The sequence below is a fragment of the Eschrichtius robustus genome, chromosome 3 (genome assembly GCF_028021215.1).
Source record: "Eschrichtius robustus isolate mEscRob2 chromosome 3, mEscRob2.pri, whole genome shotgun sequence".
In the NCBI taxonomy this organism is placed as follows: Eukaryota; Metazoa; Chordata; class Mammalia; order Artiodactyla; family Eschrichtiidae; genus Eschrichtius; species Eschrichtius robustus.
Window position 1 is genome coordinate 187,516,811 of NC_090826.1, and position 27,948 is coordinate 187,544,758.

General features: G+C 49.8%; 1 protein-coding gene across 8 annotated transcripts in view; it reads right to left on the reverse strand.

Moving 5' to 3' along the window:
* Positions 1-15,341: 15,341 nt before the first annotated feature.
* KIF14 (kinesin family member 14) overlaps positions 15,342-27,948 on the reverse strand; it is a 53,679-nt gene continuing 41,072 nt past the window's right edge. For 6 of the 8 annotated variants that reach the window (XM_068541860.1, XM_068541862.1, XM_068541858.1 and 3 more), the window contains 7 exons: positions 26,299-26,523; positions 25,943-26,124; positions 23,309-23,467; positions 22,582-22,704; positions 18,509-18,583; positions 17,555-17,693; positions 15,342-17,192 (listed from right to left, as the gene is read on the reverse strand). In XM_068541860.1, the coding sequence (XP_068397961.1) occupies positions 16,810-17,192; positions 17,555-17,693; positions 18,509-18,583; positions 22,582-22,704; positions 23,309-23,467; positions 25,943-26,124; positions 26,299-26,523 (1,286 nt within the window). In that variant the 3' untranslated portion in view covers positions 15,342-16,809. Of the gene's footprint in view, positions 17,193-17,554; positions 17,694-18,508; positions 18,584-21,925; positions 22,229-22,581; positions 22,705-23,308; positions 23,468-25,942; positions 26,125-26,298; positions 26,524-27,948 lie in introns of those variants that run through there. The other 2 variants (XM_068541865.1, XM_068541864.1) reach the window with 2 other exon arrangements.

Consider the following 27,948-nt stretch of genomic DNA (forward strand, 5'->3'; position numbering starts at 1 on the left):
GTCAGAGCGGGTGGAACCCACACTTTCCAGAGCAATGTGGCACGGACTATGGAAATCTAGGGAGGATCTTAAAGAAAATTCACATCTCCTCCTGTTCCAACAGGTCTCCATTAACTAACGAGTAGAAATGGTGAACTCATGCCTCCTCGGGACAAGAGGAGGATGGCCCCAAGCTCTCAGGCCGGGCAGAAAGTCAGATTTTTTTCCTATTTATTTAATTTAAGTATAGTTGATTTACAGTATCGTGGTAGTTTCAGGTGTACAGCTTCAGATTCTTTTCCATCATAGGTTATTACAAGACACTGGGTACAGTTCCCTGTGCTGTACAGTAGGTCTTTGTTGGTTATCTATTTTATATAGAGTGGTGGTATCTCTTAATCCCAAACTCCTAATTTATCCCTCCCCTTCCCCCCTCCCCTTTGGGAACCATAAGTTTGTTTTCTTTTTTTTTTTTTTTTTTAATTTTTTTTTTATAGCTACTTTATTTTTATTTATTTATTTATTATTTTTGGCTGTGTTGGGTCTTCGGTTCGTGCGAGGGCTTTCTCTAGTTGCGGCAAGCGGGGGCCACTCTTCATCGCGGTGCGGGGACCGCTCTTCATCGCGGTGCGCGGGCCTTTCACTATCGCGGCCCCTCCCGTTGCGGGGCACCGGCTCCAGATGCGCAGGCTCAGTAGTTGTGGCTCACGGGCCCAGCTGCTCCGTGGCATGTGGGATCTTCCCAGACCAGGGCTCGAACCCGTGTCCCCTGCATTAGCAGGCAGATTCTCAACCACTGCGCCACCAGGGAAGCCCCCATAAGTTTGTTTTCTATGTCTGTGAGTCTGTTTCTGTTTTGTAAATAAGTTCATTTGTATTATTTTTTACTTTTTAATTTTTATTTATTTTTTTAATTTTTTCTTTATTGAAATATAGTTGATTTACAATGTTGTGTTAATTTCTGCTGCACAGAAAAGTGATTCAGTTATACATATATATGCATTCTTTTTTTTATATTCTTTTCCATTATGGTTTATCACAAGATACTGAATATACTTCCCTGTGCTATACAGTGGGACCTTGTTGTTTATCCATTCTGTATATAATAGTTTACATCTGCTAATCCCAAACTCCCACTCCATCCCTCCCTCAACCCCCTCCCCCTTGTCAATCACAAGTCTGTTTTCTATGTCTGTGAGTCTGCTTTTGTTTTGTAAATAAGTTGATCCGTATTATTGTTTCGATTCCACATATAAGCGATACCATACGGTATTTGCCTTTGTCTGACTTACTTCACTTAGTACGATCATCTCTGGGTTCATCCATGTTGCTGCAAATGTCATCATTTCATTCTTTTTTACATGCACCCCAGTGTTCACAGCAGCACTCTTCACAAGAGCGAAGACACGGAAGCAACCTAAGTGTCCATCAACAGAGGAATGGATAGAGAAGATGTAGTACATACACAACGGAATATAACTCAGAAAGTCTGGTTTTAGCAAGACCCCTGGCGATTCGTGCAGCCCTGCAGCTCACAAGCACTGGTCTCTGCAAGCAGCCTCCGCAGCCCCATCTCAGAGGTCCTTACAAAGAGGGTGGAGTTTGCGGAGCCAAGAGGACCGATGGTTTGCCCGGGATCACACGGAAAGACGCAGAGCTGGAACCAAAACTCAGGTTACCGACACCTTCCTTCTCTTACACCGTCTTTGATGACTGATGACCCAACCTGCTTTTTCCCTTTGCCACTTCGCCCTGCCTCTCCAGATCCGAGTGCGAGGCTGAGGGAGCCTCTGCTGGTTCACAGCCAGGTTCCAGGTCCCTGGAGCAAGCACAACAGACACTAGCGCTCAGAGAAACTTGAAAGCTTGTGGCTGTGGGGGAGGGGGAGGGGGAGGGGTGGCCATTAAGAAGCAAAAAGTTTGGGGAGGATAGAGACGGAATAGGACAAAATTGAAGAAAAACTTAGACTTTGGACTTTGGCATCTGCTTATTTACCCTTCGCTTCTGTGCAACACTTGACAACTTAGAAAGCTCTCGGATTCTATCAAATAAGATAAAACAAGATTAAATCCCATCCTGGATGCCTGAGTCTTTTCACTTTAGGGCTTCGCCTAAGTTCTGACCCAAAGGCGTCACTGATGGTGGAAATGCCAGCACTTAGGTGAGGCCACTTAGAGAGAGACTTGCGGAGCCGCCCCCCTCCTGCCATGGTGATCACAGCGCCTGGGGCCACCGTCTCTCTTCAGAAGCCAGCACCAGCCGAGGAGCTGCCATTTTTGAACTTGGGAAGCTGGAGGGGGCACTTCTTGAAGAACCACTTCAGGAGACGGGAAGTGTCAGGGAAGAGAGCCCGGGCACTCCAGGCCTCCACCGGAAACAGCACTGGTTACCCTAAAGCTGCCTCATTAACTGGGGCCCTGCCTTTCCTCTACACAAATCTATTCTAAAGTTAGCTTTATAGACCAAAAGGCAAAGGCAAACCTCCGGAGTTCTCCGGTTCCCATTGTGTGCGCTTTCGTGTAAAGGGCTTCTTTTGTGCCAAAAATCCCTGCAAAGGTCTCTTCCCCAGACCTCTTCCCCAAATGCTTCCATAAGACCGTGTGCTTATGGCTCAAGGGACATCCAGGAGCCAAGGCTCTTTGCATAAATCACTAGGAACTTTAAAGGAGACCATTCCTGCTGTGAGGATTTAGAAAATACCTAGTGAGTAAAAAAATCTATTACGTCACACTGTGTGCATTTTCCAACAATTACTACCAGGATTATGTTTGGGGGCTGGTAGATTAAAAAGTGTCAGCCCCAATACTTCAAGTTCTTCTAAAGAGAAAGGCAAGGAAACCAGTCACTGAGACGTCAGCCTCCTATCTGTTGAGTCAACTGCATAAGCGCCATTGTGCTTATTCTAAATCCTTCTGTGATGAGATGCAAAGCAAAAACAAAACAAAACAAGAAAGGCGGAAACATGAACCGTTACTGTTACAGAAACCAGTGAACTTTCTGATAATTGCATGTATACTTTGGAGGCAAAGAGGCTAAACTAGAAAATTCTAAGCATATGTAAAATAGGGCATGAACCTTTGGGAAGGGCTCATGTGTTTCTGGCTCTCCCAGTCAATTGATCACGAGACCAAGGTCCAAATGTATCCAGGTGTCACCAGACACATGGTAGCTTCGCTCACTGACAGTGTTTCTTGGAAATATCACATGAACTTTAATTAGACTTGACATTTTGTATGTATTTCCCGGCAGTATTTGCTGAGCATCGGGCCACGGGCATAAAACATGAAAGTTCAACAACTCTTCAATGCCAAAGTAGCAATGCATTTGCAAGAGGCGTGTGGTCAAGGTTTTAGACCTGGATGGGAGCAACTCCTAGAAACCTGAAAACGTCCTTATGATGATCTAAAGCAAGTGAGTGGAAAAGCATTCCTCCTAAGGATGGGCTGCAGGAGGCCCAGCCCTATTGTAGGACAAAGACCAAGGGCCAAGGAGCACGTTTGCATCTCAGCAGACGTCAAGGGGAGGAGTTTAAGGTGTATCTTGCAACAGACAGGGTAATGGAAACTTTCCTCTGTCCTCCCAGAGCCCGGGAGGTCATCTCGTCCCCACAAGCCGAGTGCCGGTCAGTTGGTCACCTGCCGGAGCTGGTGGAAGCCGTACTCGTGCCAATCAGCCTAGGGGGCTGGGGACGCCCTGCACCCCCACGGCTCTGACCAACAGCGCCTCCGGGCTGACCTGGACATAGGGAAGCCAGGCCTGGAGAGGTCAAGGCCTGCGTGTGGCCCTGGGTTCCACAGGGGCTGAGGGGGGGCGCTAGAGGTCAGAAGGGACCCCCTGGCCCCCACAGAGCGCTCCCCAACCTAAACCCTTTCCGGAGACGAGATGCGGTCCCCTTCCTGTCCCACGCTGACCTGGCCATCGTGCTGACTGTCCCGGACCCGAAGAAGACACTGCTCTGCCCGCAGCCCTCTCCCTCCTGGGATGATGGCTCAGGTATCAGGGGACAGTTCAGAGGAGAGACCCCCAAACTGCCAGAGCCCCACGCCGGAGGCTGATGGAGCCCAGCTGCGGCGCCGTGCGCAGGGGCAGGGCTGCGGGCCGCTCGATTCCGGAGCTGCTCGCCTCTCTGCCCGGCCTGATGGCCACACACGTCCATCAGGCTGAGCCTCCTCGGCCACCCACCGGCCCCCCAGATGTTTGTTAGGGCCCTTTGGGTTATGAGTGACGGAAGCACGATTGCCCCGTGTAACTGGAAAGTCCAGAGGAGCAAACCCTGATCAGACACAGCTGGATCTGATATCCTCAGGCCTCCGCCCTTTCCTTCTCTCTCCCGCCACCCGCTACCCCTTGGGCAGGCACAGGTCACGTGACCATCCTTGTGGTCACTACAACGGGCCACCCCACCCGAATCACACAGTCTAGAGCCGGGAGGAAGCAGTTCACCACACGCACCATGGATGCTGGACAGACAGGAAAACAACTAACAAGCTGTTCACTACACGACGGGGGAGGCTGAGACCGAGGGCTCCCCTCCCTCGGCCACCCGACCGCCCGCCATCAGACTCCGAGGGAGGAAGTCCCCCATGGATGCCAGGTCATAAACAGATTTGCTGGGAGGGAGCTTGACGGCTATGAAACTCATTCGGAGCTGCCGTGCGGTTTTAGAATTTTAAAACTTGAAGGGTGACAATCGTTCTTTTTTATTTGGTCCACGTTGGTTCACATCTGACGTTCCCAAGGCTCCTGACGGGTGGACGGGACCCGTCGTGCCTAGAAAGCGGTCACCGTTTCAAGCGCAGTGAAAACAGGCAACAAGCGAGTAGTGACTCCTGGGGGTGGAAGTAGCCGGGAGGCAGCTGTGTGTCACTTCCATGCAGCATTTCTTCCGAATCCTGCTACGTGGCATCTCCACCCCCGAGGCAGGGCTGCACGGGGCCTTCCCACCGGAGCACGGGGTTCAAGTCCCGGCCCTGCCCGGTGGCAGCCACGGGGCCTGTCCGCCTTCTCGTGTAGGAGGAGGTGAGGTCGATGGGACCCTCGTGAGGAGGGCCGGCCGGGGTCTGCCTGCTTTAAGGGCTGTGTGCGGTGGGCCCTCTGTGAGCAGCGCTGTCAGAGGCGGCGAGAGGCTAAGAAGAGGCCCCGTCACTTCCGTGGGCAGCCTCGCCAGGCTCTCAGGCCCTGGGTCCCCCTCCTGTCTCTCCCGGACCCGGTAAAGCGCTGCCCTCTGGGGTTTGCAACAGGAAATTCAGGCTTCTTGACATGATGGGGGAAAAGCGCAGGGGCCGGAAGGTCAGTGGGTGCCCAGCCCCGACAGGTGATTGGTTGGGTGTGAAGGGAGCTGTGCTCTCCAGCCTGTCCGCAAGCCTGTGAATCCAGATAAAGACCCCGTGGCCGAGGGCTCTGCCCGGGTGGTGACCCTGCGGTCTCACCGCCCTGAGCCGGGGGAACAGAGGCCTCTGAGTCCACGCCCGGCCCCAGTCACTTCCCCGAGGATGGAGGCCCCGCACATGCCAAGGAGCGTGGGGCGCCCCTCGGGGGACAGACAACGGCCCCGCGCAGGGGGGATGGGGGCAGAAAGAGCACAGGAGAAGGACGACCCTGCCCGCCTCCCCCCGCCCCCCAAGCGCCGGCCACCTCTGCCATGGCCACTCCCGGAGGGAACCGGAGGCCCTGCTCAGCCGAGGGGCCAGGACCGCCTCCCCCCCACCCCGCCCCCCCCGGTCTGCTCTGGAACGGGATTTGGAAGCATCCGAGGCCCCACGGGCTGAGGGAGCCCAGAAACTCACAGATGAGACCCTCCCCCGCCCGCGAGCCCGGTCTGCAGACCCCGCCCCTCCGCGAGCCGCAGGGCAGAGGGCTGCTCCGGGAGCTCCCCAGGGGGTGGGCGGGGGGTGGGCCGGGCAGCCCTGGGCCCCCCCTGCCCCACGGCTCTTGGCGGGGACCCGCCCGGGGAGCAGCCATGCGATGGGGCACCCACAGCGGAAGCTGCGCGTGTGTGCACGTGCGCACGCGCGTGTCTGCGTGCGCATGTCCGTGTGTCCGTGTGAGTCTGCGTGTGCAGGGCAGTGGAAAGCAAGCGCTGGTGGCGGTAGCACACGTCTCCTGGTGCTGACAGCGCCCCGGCGCTGGGCACCGTGACTTTCCCACGGCCTCTCTCCGTCCTGCAAGCAGACCAAAGGGCCTCTCTCCACCCCTCGGGGCTGCGCGGGGACAGGGGGCTCTCTCCCCACGTCCCGTCTCCTTCCTTCCTTCCTTCCTTCCTCCCTCCGCAAACCCTGCCCTTCCCCTAACGGACCACACTCTTCCCTCCCGCCCCGCCTGGGCTCACCCAACCTCGAGTCCCCAGGGCCCCTCACTGCCCCGGGACTTGCTCAGCTTCGGCAGGTCCTGGGGTCTCTGCGCACACATCTCCACCCCAGCGAGGCCTTCCTTCACCACCTGGCAGAGAGCACAACCCCTCTCCCACCACGCCAGCACTTTCCACCCCCTTTAATCGATTTGATTTTCTCCACAGCCCCGTCCTTATCTGATACAATATACACAGATCTGCCCGTCCTTATCTGATACAATATACACAGATCTGCCCGTCCTTATCTGATACAATATACACAGATCTGCCCGTCCTTATCTGATACAATATACACAGATCTGCCCGTCCTTATCTGATACAATATACACAGATCTGCCCGTCCTTATCTGATACAATATACACAGATCTGCCTGTCCTTATCTGATACAATATACACAGATCTGTGATATAAAATGTATAACAAACAGCTCGCTGTTATGACATTAGGATTCATTTTAGATTTACTCAATCACATTTTTAAAAGCTTATTGGTTTCAGTTTCTAAAATAATACATATAAATTTTGTAGTCCCATTCAGCATTTAAATGTTATTAGGGTCAAAAGCTTTGGGCTAAAATCAAGTGTTATTCAGAACCATCTACAACTGTATTAGCACTGAACAGTTTCATGGTGTCAGTTTCAGATGATTTCACGTGCTTGAACTACATCAGAAACATTAATAGACTCCGAAGAATGTGCAATATTGGGATGTCCATTTGTATTCTCGTTCTGCACTAAATGGAAAACCCTCGGAGGAATGGATGTTTCCTGATACTCTTTGCAAATGCCAAGTGGATGTGTGAATGAGCTGGTCGTATGCCATCGTGCATTTGGCCCGAGGTGCAGATTTGAGCCCTCAGCCAACGAGAGCCAGGCCAGGAGCAGCAACAAGATTCCCTGCGCAGGGGCAGAAGTTGAGACACAGATGTAGAGAACGGACATATGGACACCAAGGGGGGAAAACTGCGGTGGGGTGGGGATGGGGGTGTGCTGAATTGGGCGATTGGGATTGACATGTATACACTGATGTGTATAAAATTGATGCCCAATAAGAACCTGCAGTATAAAAAAACAAACGAACAAAACAACTAATACTAAACTTTCATTGGGTTATTTGTATGGAAATATGTTAATATACATGTTTCAGACATTACACGAAATTTCTAGAAATCTTATATGTTCTGGTATAATGTTATAAGTCATAATCCTAGTTATTACCTTAAAATGTATATCTCAGAAATAACTAATTTTCTTGTCAACTGCATTATTATGAACTTTCATCAAATCTTTAACTGTGGTCATTTTTAAGTCTTTTGTCATTTACAGACAGTTCTGGGTGTACTCTGATGCTTTTGCAAATATGTTCCTATAAAAGGGTTTCATCTTTAAGAAATTCATGGAAAAGACTCTGACAAGTACAGGTTTCTGGTAACTGACTGTACTGCTGAACTGAATGAATAAGCATTTTCAGAACTCTAATGAAAAACTGATGAACCCATAAAAGTGCTAACAAAAGATGAAGATGAAAAAAAAAATTAATCACATGGGACTGAGTGAACTGATGAGGATGAGTATAATTTTTGTGACTTTCTGTCTGAATTAAAAAAAAAAAAAAATCCCACAAGGACTCAGAGGCAAAGAATATACAAATCAATTTTCACTGCAAAGTAAAGGAGCTGTTACAGTGCAGGATTACTGGACTAAATGTCAATACTATGACATAGTATGAGTGTGTTTCATGTTTGGTAATTGCAATCATTGTTGCTTTTGTTGTGGTCATCCATGTACAATGCTTGGTGTCAGTCTATTTATCTCTTGTAAAAATAAAATACAGTGTGTGTGTGTGAAAAAAAAAAAAAAAGATTCCCTGTGCAGGGGCCGATGGGCGGGGCCCCAGAGGGGAGGGAGCCTCACAGGGGTGGCACAGCCCAAGAGCCTGTCCCAGCTGCCTGAGATGACAGAGCACAGGATCCGTCCATCAGGACTGGAAGGAATGCGGAGTCATCTCTGTTGGAACAAGGTACCCACTGCCTTCGAGATAAGGAGTAATTTTTTAAATCTTTCTGAAAAGATTGGTGTGAGGTTTATTATTTCTTTTCCAGCCAGGCTGCGCATGTGTGGGATCTTAGTTCCCCGACTAAGGATCAAACCTGCGCGCCCTGCCGTGGAAGCGGCGAGTCCTAACCACTGGACTGCCAGGGAAGTGCCGGTGTGAGGTTCAAGAGTAAGCCCTTTCTCCTTTGAGAAGGGGCCGTGAGTTTCAGGGCCTGTGTGGCCGCTGGCCTGACGTCTCCACGGCGACGGTGGTGCTGAGGCTCGTACAGGAAAACTTCACCCGGGGTGTCATCGGGCCAATGAGGGTCCCGCGGCCCAGGTGGTACTTCCTTAGCCCAGGGCCCTCTAACTGCTTTGCGTCCCTAGAGCTCATTGAAAAGTGAGCTCTGCCCTTTTTTGGTGCAGTTGCATTAAAATATCGTGATGAAAAAAAGGACCATTTATTGAAAGAACCACTGAATTAGTGGTTCTTATCTTTACCTGCACAGTGGAAAATATCTACGAAGCTTTAAAAATGTATTCTTGGATGGACTTGGAGGGCATTATGCTAAGTGAAATAAATCAGAGAAAGGCAAATACTGTATGATACCACTTACATGTGGAATCTAAAAAATGCAACAAACCAGTGACTATAACAAAAAACAAGCAGAGTCACAGATACGAGAACTAGTGGTTACCAGTGGGGAGAGGCAAGGTAGGGACAATATAGGGGTAGGGGAGTAAGAGGTACAAACTATTATGTATAAAATAAGCTACAAGGATACAGTGTACAACACAGGGAATATAGCTGATATTTTGGAATAACTGTAAATAGAGTATAACCTTTAAAATTTTGAATCACTATACTGTACACCTATAACTTACGTAATATTGTACATCAACTATACCTCAATAAAAATTTTTTTAAAAAACCATTTATAGACGTCCCCACTCCATGCCAATTAAATCAAAATCTCTGGGAGTCAGGGCTCAGGGGTTAATATTTTTTAAAAGGTCCCCAGGTGATGCTGACGTGCAGCCCCGGTTGAGCCTCTCTCAGTGGTGAAGAGCAGAATGGCTGCATCCAGATCACCTGTGTTCATCATTTACCAGCTGTGTGACCTTGGGCAAGTCACTCAACCTCTCTGTGCTTTCCTTTTCTCAACTTTAAGATAGATATAATAATAATAGCCTAACTCATAAGGCTGTTGTGAGAACTATGTGAGATAATGGATGAGTATGTACTAAATACTGATCATTGTGGACGACTCTTTTTGAGAGCCACCAGAAAATTCTTTCCGTGTCTAGTCAGAAGCTGTTCGGGGACGTCCATGGGACAGAACAGAGCCTCTTCTCTCCTGAGCAACAAAGGTAGCTACACATCCCCTGATTTGGGTCCTGATTTATTTGAACCACTTATTGGTTCGTGTTGTTGGACTTCCTGTACCCTGTTCCTCTGCCTAAACACGACAGTTCTCCTGAAGTCCAAAGTCTTATAGAAACTGTTAACAATTTGTGCATTGCAACCGCTGCTTTGCTATCTAAACACGAGGTCAAGAGCAAGGCCCTCTGAGGACGCAGCTCCAGCCACCCAAAACAGATGGCGACGGATGGAGCCTTCCAGAGGCCACGCTCGCCCCACATTTATTTACCTGGCGAGCAGCAGAATGAGCCCATTTTGCTTTATGTGCAAAACTTTCCTCGCAGGCCAATTTTCTGGCGCCCCTGATGACATATTGCAAAATGAAATAAAAGTATCAAGAGCAGTAATTTATTCCTGAAATACATCTTCCAAGAGGTATGGATGTCTACTGCGGCCACCTCTCAGCCTGAACCTGAGCTGTCACCCACATTAAATTACTTTCTAAATCAGAGGTAAACTTTGTATCATAAAATACCACTCGCAGCCACATCAATCCAACCTGAAATCTGCGTTACGCTCTTGACCTGAGCTCCTGGATCCCACAATTCACAGATGGACCAGCTGGGCCCTCTCGTGCGCCTCGCCCTGATGGTGTATTACGCTAATAGATGACGGGGCCGCAGCTCGCCCTGCGGATCTATAAGAGCGATGCTTCGGGGAGGCCCCCGCTCCCAGGAGGAGGGAGAGTTGGAGGCTCGCCAGGGGACCGCACGGGAGCTGGACGGCCCCAACAAGGGCACCGCCCGGAGAGCACAAGTCCAGGCGGGCTTGGTGGAGCCTGTAGGGGCTAAGAGGAGCCCCACTTGGACTCCAGGGGAACTCCTGTTCCCACCAGCCTCACCAGGCCTCCCGTCTGCAGGAGAGCGGGCAGCCGCACACACAGGTAAGGAGCCGATGCTTAACCACCTCTGCTGGGATTGTCTGTGTGTCTGCAATTAACATTCACCTTTCTAGAGGCTTGAGTGAAACCAAAGGCACACGGATGCTACTTTTACTTGGGGGAGTATAGTATATTTTCATAACAGAATTGTTCAAGGAAATTGCATGAGGACCTTCCTTCTTTTCAATTTTTATTTATATTTATTTATTTTATTTATTTATTTTTGGCTGCCTTGGGTCTTTGCTGCTGCGCGCGGGCTTTCTCTAGTTGCGGCGAGCGGGGGCTACTCTTCATTGCAGTGCATGGGCTTCTCATTGCGGTGGCTTCTCTTGTTGTGGAGCACAGGCTCTAGGTGTACAGGCTCAGTAGTTGTGGCTCGCGGGCTCTAGAGCACAGGCCCAGTAGTTGTGGCGCACGGCCTTAGTTGCTCCGCGGCATGTGGGATCTCCCTGGACTAGGGTTCAAACCCGTGTCCCCTGCCTTGGCAGGTGGATTCTTAACCACTGCGCCGCCAGGGAAGTCCTCAATTTTAAAATATTGAGCCATTCGGGAAACTGTAGACGTGTGCACCAAAAGACGGGTTCAAGAATGTTCATGTCTGGGACTTCCCTGGTGACGCAGTGGTTGAGACTCCGTGCTCCCAATGCAGGGGACCCGGGTTCGATCCCTGGTCAGGAAACTAGATCCCATATGCATGCCGCAACTAAGAGTGCACATGCCACAACTAAGGAGCCCTCAAGCCACAACTAAGAACCCGGCGCAACCAAATAAATGAATAAAATAAATATTAAAAAAAAAAAAGAATGTCCGTGTCACCATTATTGTAATAACCAAAGCCAGGGAATAAGATGTCTATCAACGGGACAGAGCATGGGGCACAGAAGAATGCAATGTCAGCTGAGCACGGCGCCCGCACAGCCTCTGTGGCATCAGCACTAGCACTTGCTTTTAGCTTATGAATCTATGAGCTGGTCTAGACTGCATCCTGGGGGTCGGAGCCTCCGCTTCACGCGCCTCTCATCCTTCTCCTAGGACCAGCCTGCATGTACCTGTCTCGTGGTGACAGCGGCAGTACAAGAGCTACTAAGCCCCGACTTCAAAGCACTTTTCCAAGACTGTGTATCACTCCTGCTAATGTCCTCTTAGCCAAAGCCAGTCAGACAGCCAAAGCCATGGCAGGGGGAAGGCACTGAAAGGTTACAGGCCCAAGGGTATGGCAGACGGGTGGGAGGGGGTGGGTGGTCGGCTTGCAACTTACCCACACATATGTTAAGTTGTGATATGGTCACACAGGGGAATACTATACAGCAGTGAAAATGGATGAACGGCTGCTAGTCCAAACATAACACTGAGCAGAAGTCAGACACTAAGGAACTCACAGGTGTAACGCCGCCTGTATGAGGCTCAAACAGGCACAACTAACGATGGCGTTACAAGTCGGGCAGGGGGTCACCTTTCAGGGGCAATGACAGGAGCGGGCATGAGGAGGGCCACTGGGTGTTTGTAATATTCTGCTCCTTTACCTAGGTCGTGGCTACACTGATGTCTTCACATAGTGAAAATTCTTGTAGGACCTGTGATTTGTGCATTTTATCTATTTGTCATGCTTCAATTAAAAAGTTGATTTGAAAAAAACTGAGCTTGCCAGGGAGAATGTCACAGCTAGGGCGGATAAAAAATGAGAAGACATTTAAAACGTGAATGCCTTAAAGTTTATGATCCTCATGATGGTACCCAGAATGGCAGCAAGACGGCTCTCAGAGGGGCAAAGAGAGGAAGGGGCTTCCCACAGCGGTGGGTGTCATCCTGCCCACCTACAGTCTTAAAAAAAATGCGTACTGACTAATTATAGACTCAAATGAAACCAGGGAGGATCTGAATGTTGCAGTGGCACGTACACTCTCAGAGAACTGCATTAATTAGCAGAGAGACTAAAAATCCTGAAACAGGCCTGGGTTCTAACCTAGGCTCCACCCACTTCCTAAAACTATAACCCCAGGAGAATCACGCCTCACCCCAAGCCTCACTTCCTTCATCTTGGCTTGTAAGGAAAACAACAGCATCTCCTTCGTAGAGTTGTCTGATGATTACATGGGCAGCTGCATGTACACTGCTTTAGTTTAGGAACTGCCCACAGTAAATTCTCAACAAACGTGAGCTCTTGTCATTATCCATCTATCCACCCATCCATCCATCCATCCACCCACCCATCCACCCATCCATCCACCCACCCACCCACCCATCCACCCACCCATCCACCCACCCACCCATCCACCCATCCACCCACCCATCCATCCACCCACCCATCCATCCATCCACCATCCATCCATCCACCCATCCACCCATCCACCCATCCACCCACCCATCCATCCAACCATCCATCCATCCATCCATCCATCCAACCATCCATCCATCCATCCATCCACCCACCCACCCATCCACCCATCCACCCATCCATCCATCCATCCATCCATCCATCCATCCAACCATCCACTCTTCCTTCTATTCATCATCCAAGCCTCTCTTCCTCCCTCTACCCCTCCATCTACTGAGATTTACAAAGAAGTGTGATATTTGGAGTTTATAAACTTGTATCTGAGGCCTAATTCTAATTATTTCTCCCTGTGTGATTTTGGACAAATAGTTCAAATTCTCAAAATTTTTCGTTCATTCTTCTGTAAAATGGGGCTGAGTGCTTATGTTTACATGATAAAGCCACTGTAAGAATTAAATGATTCACTAAACTCCCATCAGGTAACATACCTACTGATTGGAGCGATGAGGTTTATATGAAAAAGGGAAAGACACACCACAGCATGAAAATATAAAAGACCCATAAACCCTCTCACGCTTCAGACTCATATTTTCAACTTCCTATTGGACACCACGCCTTGGATGTGTCCAGAGAACTCAGATCAACAGATCGAAATCTAAGTTCATTACAGCTCCTCTTAGGGGTTGGGCTGTGTCCCCCACCCCCCGATTTATATGCTGAAATCCTAACCTCCAGCACCTGAGAATGTGACCCTATTTGGAGAGAGGGTCCCTACAGAGATAATCAAGTTAAAAGTGAGAGGATTAAGGGAGGCCCCAATCCAATATGACTGTTGTCCTGATAAAAGGGAGAAATTTGGAGACAGACATGCACAAGCCTGGGGAGGGGAGGGGGGCGCAGGGCGCCTGGACCAGATCCTCCCTCTCAGCCTCAGGAGGAAGCAACTCCGCTGACACCTGAACTTGGACCCTGGCCGCCAGACTGGGAGACACTAAGTTCCCGCTGTTTCAGCTGCCGGCTGTGGTACCTGTCACAGCAGCTGTGGTGCACGAGCCCACCTCCCCACGCCCCCTCCTCTGGAGTTTCCTACCCCGGTCAATGGTACCCACCCCACCTGGCTGCTCAGGCCGAACGTCTGGACAGCAGGCTTTTCCCTCCGTTCCCTGGTCCTCCCTTCGCCAGGTCACCAAGTCTGGTCCGTTTTCCCCCCCCTGAACATTTCTAGGACCCACTCACTGTCTCCAGCTGCATCCGTGACCCTGGTCCAGGCGTCCTGGAGACCACCTCCCAGCCGTTCCAACCCACGCTCTACCCCCCACACAGAGGGATGCTCCTAGAATCCAAATTTGAGATCACCTCCCAGCTTAAAACCACGCAAGGGCCTGGCTAAGGGGCCAGGCCTCTCCTGACGTCCTTGTGAGGACGCTCCCGGCCTAGCCCCCCGCTCAGCCCCCCGCTCAGCCCAGCCCCAACGGCTGCGCCCCAACCCCGCCGTCCTGCAGGTTTGCACATGCAGTTCCCTCTGCTGCCCCGCCCCCGTCCCGGGTCCGACCTTGCTCGTCTCAGCCTTCGGGTGGGGAGCCTCCTGCCCGTCGCGTCGGGGCACCGGCCACAGCGCGTCACCGCTGCGGTGACCTGTCGTCCTCCTCCTGAAGGGCCTCTGCTGCTGTCTCCTCAGCGTCACAGGGCCCCGCCCATCACGTCACCAGCGTTCAGTTAATATGGCTGAGAGTCTTCCAGAATCTGAGAGACGGGCAGGACTAGACGAGGTGGAGAGAAGGAGGGATGCTTTCCGAGTCGGCCAAAGCCCGGAGGCCGGACGCATGGGCCCCCTGGGCGGCCCGGAGCGGGTGGCACAATGGGACGTGTTTATAGGACTAAACACCACACGCCGTATCTGGGCATCGCTTGTTCTTGGGGAGGAGGACTCGAGGAGGTAAGATCAGAGGCTGAAGGAGAGTCTCCTGGACGTGGGCGCTGGGCACAACGGAGCAGGGGGCCCGGGGAGTGACGTGGGTCACGAGCGGCCTCCTGGCCGAGCTTCGCCCTCGGGGATGGAGAGGAAGGGGCCGACGGGCGGCTCCATGGAGGAAGGGCAGTGGAGCCAGCGTCCGGCCGGGTGACAGAGGCGTAGGGAAGGCAGGCGAGGAGTGAGACTGTCTCTGAAACGGTGACCGTCTACACGTGGCAGGTGCCCCTCGAGGGCGACCTTGTGGGCACAGTGACAATGGTCTTGTGACTGGTGATAGGAAAGGATGACAGACACTAACTTTACAAACAGGAGCGAGAACTGAGACCAAGAGGCGAGACCTGTTGAAGGCATTTCCTTTATTATAACGTGTCTTGTTAGCACACATGATTCTAATAGCAAATATATTTCCCACTCTTGGTTCAAATATTGTGTAACAAGCCAGAGTATAAATACATGTATATACAAAATTTTACAAAGACAATAAAAAAAAGGTTTCTGACCAATGAAGTCATGAGCTTAGAAAGCAAAAGTAAAGATTAAATACTGAAAATTAAGATAAAACCCACCAAACTAATACTTTAAGAAGATCTTCAAAGAGGATCCTTGTCCGTACACCTACTCTTCGTAGAACTTCATATCAAAGTGCCACTTGGTAGAGCATCAGCTATGACAAATACATACGGAACCTCAGAAAGAATACAAGCTCAAATGCCAAAAATAAAAGAAAAAAGAAAACAAAAGCACATTTGTTACACTGCACCATTTTAAAGCACCTGAAAACACACGGTTCATTAATACCGTAAATAAATACTGGTCACTGTGTCAGAACAAGCTCTGCCTAATGAGAAAATCATCACACTCAGCCCTGGCACCAACAGCTGGCTCCCAGCAGCCGTGCCAAGCATGCAGTGTGTCTGCGAGTGAAAAGGGCAGAGGGAAGGACCAGGTTAGTTAAAATAATTCTTCTCCAAGAAATGCTTGACATCACCCAAGCAAGGTCACTGTGTTATCTCTTCAATTTACATACATTTCTGCCGTCAAAAATGTCAAACTATTTCCTTAATGGAAGATGCCTGAAGTACAATATCATCTTTATTACCTGATTGTAGATAAAGGGTTTTTAAGCTGTGAGATATAGTAAGGATCTTTAATCTTCATCAAATCACGTACAAACTCTCATTGCTCGTTTATCAAACAAGGATTATCAAGAAGAGACCCAGCCTCTGGTCTCCCAACCTCATCCAACCGTCAAGTGTGCTTCTGGCAGCATTTAATTGGTTGAAATGATACTCGCACAGCCCCTAATATGGCCCCCAACAGATAATGAAGTAACTAGTATGCCAGCAAGCCGCATTGTTAATGTAAACTATACTATACTTAGGAAGCTACTTATAATTTGGAAAGAAACAGGAAACTGTGTCCTGAACACACTATTCAAAATAGCAGCCAGTTAATCCTTCAAGAAAAGAGCTTTAGATTTACCAGTGCAAGTGAAGCTGCTCTGGTTAGACTTGTTCTAGCAGTTTCACCATAAAACTCATCGTTGCTATTTGCAGGGGAGCATAGATACAGGCACAAAAGTTTCCACTCACAGGAAAATAACTTATAATCACCACAATCAGCACAAAAACCCTTTACCGACAGGCTAGTGAGCCAACCGGAGACTGCACGCCAGCGTCAAAGATGAACGCTTCCAATTCAAGGCGATGGAAAACCAGAGGAAGGGCCGCTCACTTGGCTTTGAACTCCTAATTCCATCCTATTGCCACAAAGTTCCAACATGGTAAATACCTGTTTTAAACGGTCTGCTGGGAAACTTCCGGGTGCACACGCAGGCATGTGAAATCAGGACCCACTGCGTGTATATGTCCACGCCCAACAGGAGGCCACCCACAGACTAGAGGTCTGTGAAGCGGTCGCTCTGCTCTCCAGCGGCGGGAGACCCCCGACCAGCGCCCTCCTGGGTGGGCAGCGCGCCCTGCTCTGAGCCCCCCGGGGCCGGGCCCGGGAGCTCATACACCCGCTTGGGTACACCTCGGGTCCTCCGGGGGCCGGGCCTGTCTGGCTCACGCTGCTCTCGTCCTGCTGCTCTGGGATCCCGATCACAAGCTTCCCAGGGTCCCAACAAACCAGGTCTTTCTTCAAATTCAAAACCCAGGAGGAGTGAGGTGGCTCGAGATTCCAGCTCCCTGTGGCGGGCCCGGTCGCCGTGGAGACCCCTGGCCGAGCTGCAGAGACTCTGGACACAGTCCTGGAGGAGTGCTACGTGGCCGCGGCGCCCTGTGCAAGGAGAAGGGAAAGGCGGTCACCCTCGGCATTCCTCACCACGTAGTGAGTGCTGTGATGGACTCGAGACGTCCTTTAAGCCAAAGTGACCCCTCAAGGCAATTTCAAACCACTTAAGATTATTCCGTTTATCTGCTAAATAAGCAAACTGCCTCTTAGGATCCAGTAATTGAGGCAGAGGAACTTACAGATGTTAAGTGGGAATTCAATCCCACAAGTTCCTACAGGTAATTAATGTCAGTGAAGGAGCGTTGAGCAGGCCCCAGTGAATGAATCAGGCTAGAAACGAGAAGATGTCTGAGACTCCTCAAACTGTCAAATTCTGATTAACCGTAAATCCCATTTGCAGTATATACCTCTCAGCGCAGAAATAATAATTTGAATAGTTTGCTCTAAGCAATGTTTTAACTTCAAGAATTCTGGGGCAAAATTAAGCATCTTCTTCAAATCTTGGTATCCAGAATTTTCTTCTTGTACTTGAGTTCTGAAGCTTTTCTGTGTAGATAAAGTTCATAGTTTAAAAAATATACAATAGGTTACATGGCAGTAAGGCTTATTCAAAATGATTTTAATTGCCAAAATTTTATCTTCAAGAAAGACAATGAGTTTAATTTCCTCACCAGTGCTTCACTTCTACTGATACAAGCCAGACCACAATACAATATTAACAGTTATTGTTTTCGAAAGAAATAAAATTTTTAAAATAACTTAAAATCAAAGTCCAATATCCTATTACATGAGAATGAAATAAAACAGCAGTACCTACCATTTATTATCCAGTATCATAAAAGATAAATTTATTTAATTTTTAAGAGTTCAACTTTACATCTCCCGTTTATTTTATTTAAACAAACATTTCCAAGCCACAAAAATTTCTCTCCTTTGTAACACATTGATTATATACTTAGCTTATAATATTTTTCTATTTACCTGTGACATGAGAATAAAATAATTTATCTAATTTGCCTGTATTTTAAAATCTTTGAGCATATTGATTATTAAACACAATTTTTTTAGCCTATGCTGACTATTCAAGCAGAAGCTGACAGTTACTAAGCCAGTAGCAGGAAGAAACAGATAAAATACATGACTACTACTCAATTTCTGTCAACTATTTTATCCATCGCTAAACCTAGTAAGCTAGGACGCCAAGAGGAAGAAGCTTGAGAGCTACTGTACCTGCTTCTACTAAATGTGCACAGAGGAGTCATTGGCTAAAGACAGAAACTGAAATAAACACATCCATGCTGGAACCAAATGAAGTACACTAAACAGAATTAAACCTAAAAACAATTTAATGCTTTTCTTACTGTTTTCCACTCAGCAAAGAGGTTTTCAAGGGATTCAATCAATCCTATGGCATTAGCTTTCATCTGTTTGGTAACCTATAGAGAAAGTTAAAATATTTTGTTATACAAATAACTACTTAGAAGTATAAAAACCCTGGAACTCCATGGGATCTGCCAGCGAAAAGAGTTCTCGTCTAGCAGTCACGAGACTGGAGTGTCTAAATCATATAAGTGGAATTTCTTTCTAAAGAAATCACACACAGGGGCTTCCCTGGTGGCGCAGTGGTTGGGAATCCATCTGCCAATGCGGGGGACACGGGTTCGAGCCCTGGGCTGGGAGGATCCCACATGCCGCGGAGCAACTAGGCCCGTGAGCCACAACTGCTGAGCCTGCGCGTCTGGAGCCTGTGCTCCGCAACAAGAGAGGCCGCGATAGTGAGAGGCCCGCGCACCGCGATGAAGAGTGGCCCCCGCTTGCCACAACTAGAGAAAGCCCTCGCACAGAGACGAAGACCCAACACAGCCATAAATTAATTATTTAATTAATTAAAATTTTTTTTTAAAAAAAGAAATCACACACAGATTCTACATTAAATGTGGATACCCTCTGATGTTTGCTGTAGTAACAGCATTTGTCTACTTAAATATTCATAGAAAAGAAATTTCCAAAACTTCCTTTGGAAGGGGGTAGATAACTAATGTGTCCAGAAAAATATTACACTCTCAGAACTTTCTATGCATTCACCAGTCTCACTGAGATAAACTGAGATAATACGACACTGTATTAGTTCCAGGTGTACAGCATGATTCAGTACCTGTATGTGCTGTAAAACGATCACTGCAAGTCTAGTTAATATCTGTCGCCTCACACAGTTACGCGATTTTGTTTCCTGAGAACTTTCGGGATCTATTCTCTCGGCCGCGTTCAAACATACACCGCAGTACTGTCAACCATCACCGTGCACGTCACGGCCCCGGACTCGTTTACCTTACAGCTGCGAGTCTCCACCTCCTGCCCCCCGGCCCACTCCCCCCCGCCCCACCTCTGTTTCAGTGAGCTCGGGCTTTCTAGATTCTACACACACACGAGCTCACACAGCACGTATCTTTGTCTGAGCCAGTTCACTTTCACGTGCTTTACTACTTGATGCTCAGTTGATTCTCCACCACAGCCCCGTGCTGCAGACGCACCTGTCCTCACTTTACAACACGGAACCAGACCCCGAGGCCTAGGTCAGAACCCGGGTGGGACCCCCCCTCCCCCTCCCCCCTCCCCCCTCCCCCCCTTCCCCCCCATTCTAAGCTGTTGCTTGTGCTGCTTGGTTCTGTCCTGGAGGCGCATCCTGCAGCATTTCCGCCACGCGAGCTGCTGAAGCACGTAACTGGCTTTTCCCACAGAGCCCTTCCCTGGGTCTAACCCAAATTTCCTCTCTGTGGTTAAAAAAAAGACCACCCAAATTCTGTTTTTTCCGCCTTGACTCCAGCTTGAAAATATAACTCCAATGCCTTATGTCTGAGCCTATTTTGTATTTCTTCAGATATTTTGTTCTCCTTCTGTAGGTTCTTATGAGTTTAACTTTTAAGAATACGATAAATTAACCCCCGCCGTGAGCACACAGCTGTGGCCTTCTGCAGAAAGGAACGGAGAGGATGGGGTGGGAGCAGAGGTCCACATGGAAATGCAGATCCCATCAATTCTGTGACGAGGGGCCTGACCCTTTAGCCGTTTATCTCCTCAAAGCAAGACCAGCGCCCCCATCGACAGACGAATGGATACAGAAGATGTGGTACATATATACAATGGAATATTACTCAGCCATAAAAAGGAACGAAATTGGGTCATTTGTAGAGATGTGGATGGACCTAGAGACTGTCACACAGAGTGAAGTCAGTCGGAAAGAGAAAAACAAATATCGTATATTAACGCATATATGTGACATCTAGAAAAATGGTACAGATGAACCGGTTTGCAGGGCAGAAATAGAGACACAGATGTAGAGAACAAACGTATGGACACCAAGGGGGGAAAGCCGCGGGGGCGTGGGGTGGTGGTGGGATGAATTGGGAGATTGGGATTGACATGTATACACTAATATGTCTAAAATGGATAACTAATAAGAACCTGCTGTATACAAAAGTAAATAAAATACAAATCAAAAAAAAAAGTATTCATTAAAAAAAAAAAAACCAGCGCCAACACCTGCACCTGCTTCACCACCCGTTAAACACACCCACAACGCACTATTCCACCTGCACTGTTCATTAACTTACTCTGCACCCTTCTGCACTCCTTGCCAGCAGAAATTCTACTTTGCAAACAGCGATAAGTGAAGTGTTAGTGATGAATGTCGCCGCCACTGCTGCAGGGCACAGCCAGGCTCCGGCGTCAGCTGCGCTGGCGGAGCGCCCTGCCTGCAGAGCCGCATCAAGGAACCCAAATCAGCTTCATGTCCCCTGGACACAATTAGACCCACAGACCTTGAGTCAGTGGCAATGTGAGCTCCTTTGGAATGTGTTTATTTTAAAAACAAAACAAGACACAAAGTGAGACAGGAAAGCGCAAGCAGAGTGTCTACAGTTAGGATTTCCTGTGCGCTGTTCTTACTCTCGTAGGATGCTCAGAGCAGCTTTAGGAAGTGAGCGTGGTGCGTCCTCACCTTGTAAATGGTACAACCGAGGCTCAGGCGGCTGCTCAAGGCTACCCAGGACCTGGGGAAGCAACTCAGCGTTCAGTGTCTCCCAGCTCTGAGCTGCTCTGGGCAGAGATAAAGCCCCATCACCTGACGGAAGGACGGGGAGACCCTCCGGCTCACACGAGAAGCTTCCCCTCAGCTAAGGGAGCTAGAAATACACCAATGCAAAGGTTTCCCTAAAAGGAAAAAAGAACTCTCACTTTCCCCGCCTTCCTGTAAACAACCACCCAGAGGGGTGGGAGCCGACAGTCCTCCATGCAACTGCCTTTCCCAGATCACCAACACGTACGTAAATCTCCACCCACGTGGGTGACCTCAGGAACCCGAGCGTCCCCGGGGAGCTCCTTCAGATGTGGTTCTAACAACAGGTGTTACAACAAGATTCTAGAACAGACCAACCGGAAAGCCACTGTCGCAAGGTTTGAACTTTTACCTTCCGAATCCCCGACTCACTAATACAAACTCTCGACAGAGAAGACTGGTGCGTGGTCAGTGAGTTCCACGTGGCAGGCTGACTGTGGGAGTCAAGCAGGTAGAACGTAAGACCCCGACTCAGGGCGACCAGGTGCCCCGGCTCAGTGAAGCCATGGGACCGGCAGTAACCGCCGCCCCCTGCAAGGTGGTGAGTGAGGGTCGCCTCTACTCCGTGTAAACACCTGGTCCAGTACCTGCTACCGGGAGTTATTTAATAAGTAAACGGCTCACAACCTGTGCCACAGGTGTTATCACACATGACAGGTGAAGAAACAGGGTCAGGACACCGAGTGACTCGGTAAACAACTGCTGGAAGGTGACGGAGCCGGGTCACACACGCAGGTCCTCCAGTGGCGAGATCCAGCCTGTCCTCACAGCCCCCCTGCGAGCCAGCACTGGCTTTGTGCTCTGACATGAATCAGCTGGAGGAGGTAGGGGCAGGCCTGTCCCAGGAGGCCACCCACATCTCCCTTGGTCCTATATCTTGATACGAGACAACTGATGTGAGCTCCCCTTGTTCAAGACAGTGGATCGATAAATGGTAGTTTCCATTCTCAAGTGGAAGAGCGGAGTCCTGAACAAAGACGAGGAAGAAAAAGAGAAGCGGAAAGTGGCCACTAGGGGTCGCTGACACACTCCGTCCGCTCAGAGTTTATCCCCAGGCTGAATCCCGGCGGGCACCAGCCGCAGCCGTGGCAGGACCCGCAAAGCACTAGCCACAAAAGGGGCTGCAGTGACTCAGGTGTAACTTGGGAAGTGTCACCATGAGTGATGACGTCAACAGCCTCTTCAGTAAAAAACAATCCCACGCAAGCTAAAATACATAAATTTATAAAAACCTCAATCACTGACTGAGTTAAACTATTTTTAAAAACCAACTTTACACACTGGCTGGTACTATACAGGACATCCCCTTGTTCGTCTTACCTCATCTTGGGGACTCTGCCTTCGGAGTTCACGCTCAAGTTCTTTTGCTTTTTCCAGTCCAGAATCCAGGAGACTCTCCATTCCCAAGCCTACACCATCACAAATAGCACCCATGAAGTCATCCTAGAAAAAGTTTTTAAGCGTTAACTGGCAAATTCAAGTTCTATATTCTTTTTAAATTACCAAATAGTTAAGTTATATTTTCTGCTTATTTTAGGACTGTAATACATTCCAAGTTGATTAATTCAACATAAGCTAGAATAAGAACTAACGGTGCATAAGGAAAAAAAATTAGCCAGTCTGTAATTTTGTATTCCACATATTATATGTTAAAGAATGTTCATCCTCTTAGACAGGACACTGTGTTGCTAGAACGTTTTAATACAATATTACGTTTTCAGTAGCATGAATAATTAAAGCAAGCAAATACACATTTTCTAGAATTACATGCAAACGTAATTACATTCTTCACGTTGGCTGGCTGAGCACCCACCCTCCAGAACAGACGGCTACCATCAAGCCAAGGATCCGGAAGGCACGGTGAGGATCCCAAATCGTCAGGTACATTTAACCACTTAGACTGTTAACAGCTTCCAATCTCCTGCTAAACTAGTAAAGTATGTGCCGCTTTGAAAATCAAACACTTATCCTGCTTAGTGACACCACTATCAGAAGCCTCTACCATGCCCTGAGATGAAGCCTTCCACCACGAACACTGCCGGGTTACCTGGAGGCTGGCAGCCCCGCAGTCGCTGCTCTCCAGGGAGCGCAGCTGGTCCCCGCTAAGAGCTGCTAACTGCCCCGCGTACTTGATGGCTTGGTGTACAATTTGGATCACTTGCTTTTGAGCCTCTTTCACCATTGACGAAATATCTGAAGAGCATCCCTGTAAGATAAAAATGGACCCGGGTATCGGATACATGAGATTACCAGGGGATGTAAGAACAAGAAGACCAATCTGAAGAAAATGGATTCTGCATTCATCGATACAGTGACCGTGCTTCATCAAAGTCTGATCGGAACCAGACAACGTGTGATCCCATAGCTTCTGACGGTGATGACACGACTAGGATACAGGCTGCCCTCAGAGAGCTTCTGCACTAATAGGAGACGGAAGGCAAGCAGGCAGCAGCAAGACGTGAGACGGCGGCCGAGCGCTCCCTGTGCCGGGGCCGAGTGACGGATGGGTAACCAGGACACTTCCTATTATGGGGGGTGGGGAGGGCAAAGGAGAAGGAGGGGAAGGGAAGGGGGAGGGAAGACCTGAAACCCTGCAAGTGAAAGGCTCCCCCACGTCCCCCAGAGGAGCGGGGAGGGCGGCTCAGGCACCCCTCCCGGGTCTGCCTCCTGGAATATGCTACCTGCATCACTGCAAGGTAAGGACGCTCAAGCTACACTTGAGCAGAGTCTAGTTCCTAAATCCAGTTTTGCCAGCTGAACTGCAGCTTCTCCTGAGCTCAGCTTACCTCCCTCCAGGTCACCTGTCCTCTCCGTCCTGATCCCTTATGGAAAGCACCTCTCACAGGGCAACAGGCCACAGCCCTAAGTTACGGTCAAAGTGCTCTTCCTCGAGACGGAAGAGACGGGAGAACGCTCCACCCCAGCTCCTCTGCGGTCCTTTCTTGGGACACCAGCCCACTGACTGACCGTCCCAGCAGCCTCGCCAGGTCGGCACTGCTGCTTCACTTTCTAGGTGGGGGACAGGAGAGTCAAAAAGTCTTTGCAAGGACACACGCACACCTAATCCAGCCCCGGTTCACACACTGGACTTCCAAACGCCAGCGGTGGGTTGGGTTTGGTTTTTCCTATCCTGCACCACCTCCAGAATCTGAGGCCGACCGAGTCACCCAGCCCTCCCGCGTCCACACGGCTGGAGCCCAGGCGACCGGGGGTGACCCTGCGGCCCGCGCTCTCAGGGCCTGTGCTGTCCGAGCCCCTCCTGCCCCTGCCCCCGGTCCCCACCGGCCTGCAGCCCACCCTCCTTATGATGGTTACTCTGTTTCCTCGTGACCTATATCCAAAGTGAGCCTTCATCCAATGTCAGTTTATAATTAATTCAATAACAAGGACCCAACCGAGCATCGATCACACAACGAGCCCTCATGAGAAAGGACACCACATTCTGTCCACCTGCCGAGAGCTCACTGCCCACACTGACACGGTGCATTAAACGGCATAACGGGTAACGTACAGGGTTATCATCAGAGGAGCTAACAGCAGGAACGTGTGGCCAGGTCTCGGGGAGCCCCACAAAGACCTCCTAGGGGAGAATAATGGACAATGGAAAGCAGACGTCTAGTTTCAACACTGGACCAGTACGTTCAGTCAGTCAATAAAGAGAGCCTCCCAGGAGGCATCTGACGCAACTAAGCATCCACTAGAGCAGGAGGGCTGGAACGTCTTGGGAGGCACTACAGGATCTGTCCAAGTATCTAGAACACTTTGCTACAAAGCCCGTCCCTCTGGGTTTCTGCCTTGGCCCCTCGTACGTGCGGAGTCTCTCGGAGGAGGTCCGGGCATCAGCAGATACGGGGTCTCTCCAGCATCAGCCCCCATGTCCTCCTCCTCCAGGGCTCCCTGGTCACACGGCTGCCAGAATAAAAATGCACTTCCCAGAAACCTCCTTAAAAGAAGGCCCCTTCTTCCATCCCGTGCGCTGACCCTCCCTGGAGCCCTGGACGCGGCAGACACAGAGCCTGGGGCCACGCTCGGGGCCCAGCCGAGAGCTGCACGGAAGGAACCGGGGTCCCGAGGCAGCCACAAAGCCCGCCTCCAGATTTTATGAGAGAAAGGAAGCTTTCACCTTACCTCTTCCTACAGCCAAGGCTCATCTTATCTGACTTCAGGTAAACAGGGAAACAAGATTACTTTCCTTGCCCCTGTGCCAGCAGGCTTGTGACTAACTCACCCCGCGCTGAAGCCCCACCCGTAACCAGAGCGAGACCCCGACCCCCTTCCCGGCAGCCCCTGTGGAGGGCAGCGCGGCCTGGGGGGCAGGAGCACACGCTGGGCCCGCGGCGACCTGGGCCCAAGTCTACGACCTACTAGTTGTGAACAGTGGACACACCCTCCCTGGCCTCCACTTCCTCACGATAAAAGGGTGACAACACCAGTGCCCACGTCCGGGGCTGCAGTGAGGACTGAAGGAGTTAACATTTGTAGTGCCCGGCGCGCAGAAAGCCCTGGGAAGTCTCGGTGCCATCAATCAATCATCCAACATCCACAGTCTTGGGATTTCAACACAGAAAGGGCTTCTGAAGATCCTAAGGGTCGAATTTTGGGCAAGACGCGAACAGGAGAGAGTCGATAAGCACTTGCTGAACAGATGAGCCCTCCCAGCGAAAACCCGAGATCACTTTACCTGCAGAAACAACCGCAAGCAGCCTCCCAGCTGCCTCACTTCCCGTCTCAGCTCGGCCGGCGGAGCCCCCGCGCCGGCCCCGGCGGGGACGCCGCTCAGCCAGTGTCTCGTCAGCACCACGAGCCGCTCGAAGGCGCTCGCCACCTGCACAGCGAGCGACTGGTTTGCTCCATCAGAGAACACTTCGAAAGAAGAAGAAAAGTGATGAGAAGAAGTGGCCCCCAAGCACGAGAGCTCACGTCTGATCCGCGTGAAGACACTGTAACGTCGGACACCGCGTGACAGAGGTGGCAAAGCCACGCAAAACAGAGCAGGGGACCACGGTCCTCGTGAGCGGGCGGGCAGGGGCTGCTTACAGTTACTCGGACTGTCTTCGTCCTGGTCCTCATGAGCTCTGGACACGGCAAGTACCCCGTCGTGGATTTTAAGGAAATTACTAATCAAGTTGTCCGCCACAGTGTTTTCTTCGTCATCACTCTGTCCAAGAAGCTCTAATGATGAGCCAATCAATTCCTTGCAAACCCCGGGAAGAAAGGATTCTGCTGAGTCTGGGTACGCGGGGCTTGATTTCCCCACGAAGCCTGTGTCGACAGAAAACAGCCACCTTAAGCCTCGTTTCCAGGGACAGTACTTGCAAACAAACCCATCAGTGCAAGCGGCTACAGAACACTGGTCACACATTCCAAGTAGGCTATTCCTATTTCAAGACACCCTTACTTCCATACACCAAGCGGAAAACACGATTCCACAGAAGAATCAACCTCTCAACAGCATCCATCCATAGCTGAGCAGCTACAGACACAGATTACAGGGAATCCAAATATCCCACGTAACCATTGGCTTAACCTCCTTCTTTATTTACTTTTTGGTAACACCTAAGGAACTGTGAATTGGTGAAAACAATGGCAGTTGCATAAAATAAAATAATATAAACACATTAAATATAAGTAAAATAAGCTTAATTAATTCATAAGCTGGAAAAGCAGGCAGTAATAGAGCAAACGACATTAGAAGGAAGATCTCTCGGCAGCTCTTCCTGTGACAGCCCCTGCTCTATGTACCCTACAACCAAAAGAGGTGAAAGCCAAACAGCTGTCTACAGTTCATCTATCACATCTTGGGGAGACAGGCTCTCAGCATAATTTTCGAAGCGCCGTCCAAACCAGAGGTAAACGGAAGAACTTGTAAGAGCTCATTTGGCGCCTCTGGAAATAACTTTATCCCGGAATGCTAACACGTGAGTAGGGTTCTCATTTAATGTGCACGATTAGTTTTCTGCTCTACTGCCTAAGCCATCAGAAACAGCAAACTAAAAAGCAGAGTAAAATACAGGCACCAGGTGGGGACTATTAAGATTCGAGAGCCGGGACAGGAGCTTGATTTGGGAAGAGAAAAGGGCTGCCAGCCCAGAGCTCTGTCACTGCAGGGTGACGGTGACAGCGACGCCCCTCCCGTCACCACGGACAGCAACCACGTGACGCCTGCTCAGTGAGGCACCGCTATGAATGCACCCCCGAGTCCAGCATCAGCGAGTCAGAAAGACTTGTAAAAATCTGCTTTCGACACACGGCCCCTAAGGCGAGAGGGTCAGACACTGGCTCGGCTTTCCGAAGCTGGCAGGCCTGTCCTCCCCGACTTCGCAGCCCCCCGGGCAGGTTCGCACTAAATGCACAAGTGGGTTTCCAGCTCCCTCTCTGAAAACTGCAAACAAGCAAAGACCTCTTACATGTCTGACTTCCCCTTGTATCTTAATTTTTAAAAAGGGCCCTTAAAACATGACCCTTGAACACCTGAAACTAACACAATGTTGTAAATCAACTATACTTCAATTAAAAAAAAAAAAAACGACCCTTGAAACAGGTTTAGTTATCTGGAAAAGGTACCTTTGCAAAACATCTTACTCTCAAATAATACTGAATAAATAAGTTGCTACCACAGATATAGAAACTTTGATTTTGCTGGTAAACATAAAGTCTATATTAAACAAGTAGTAGGATAATAATTAT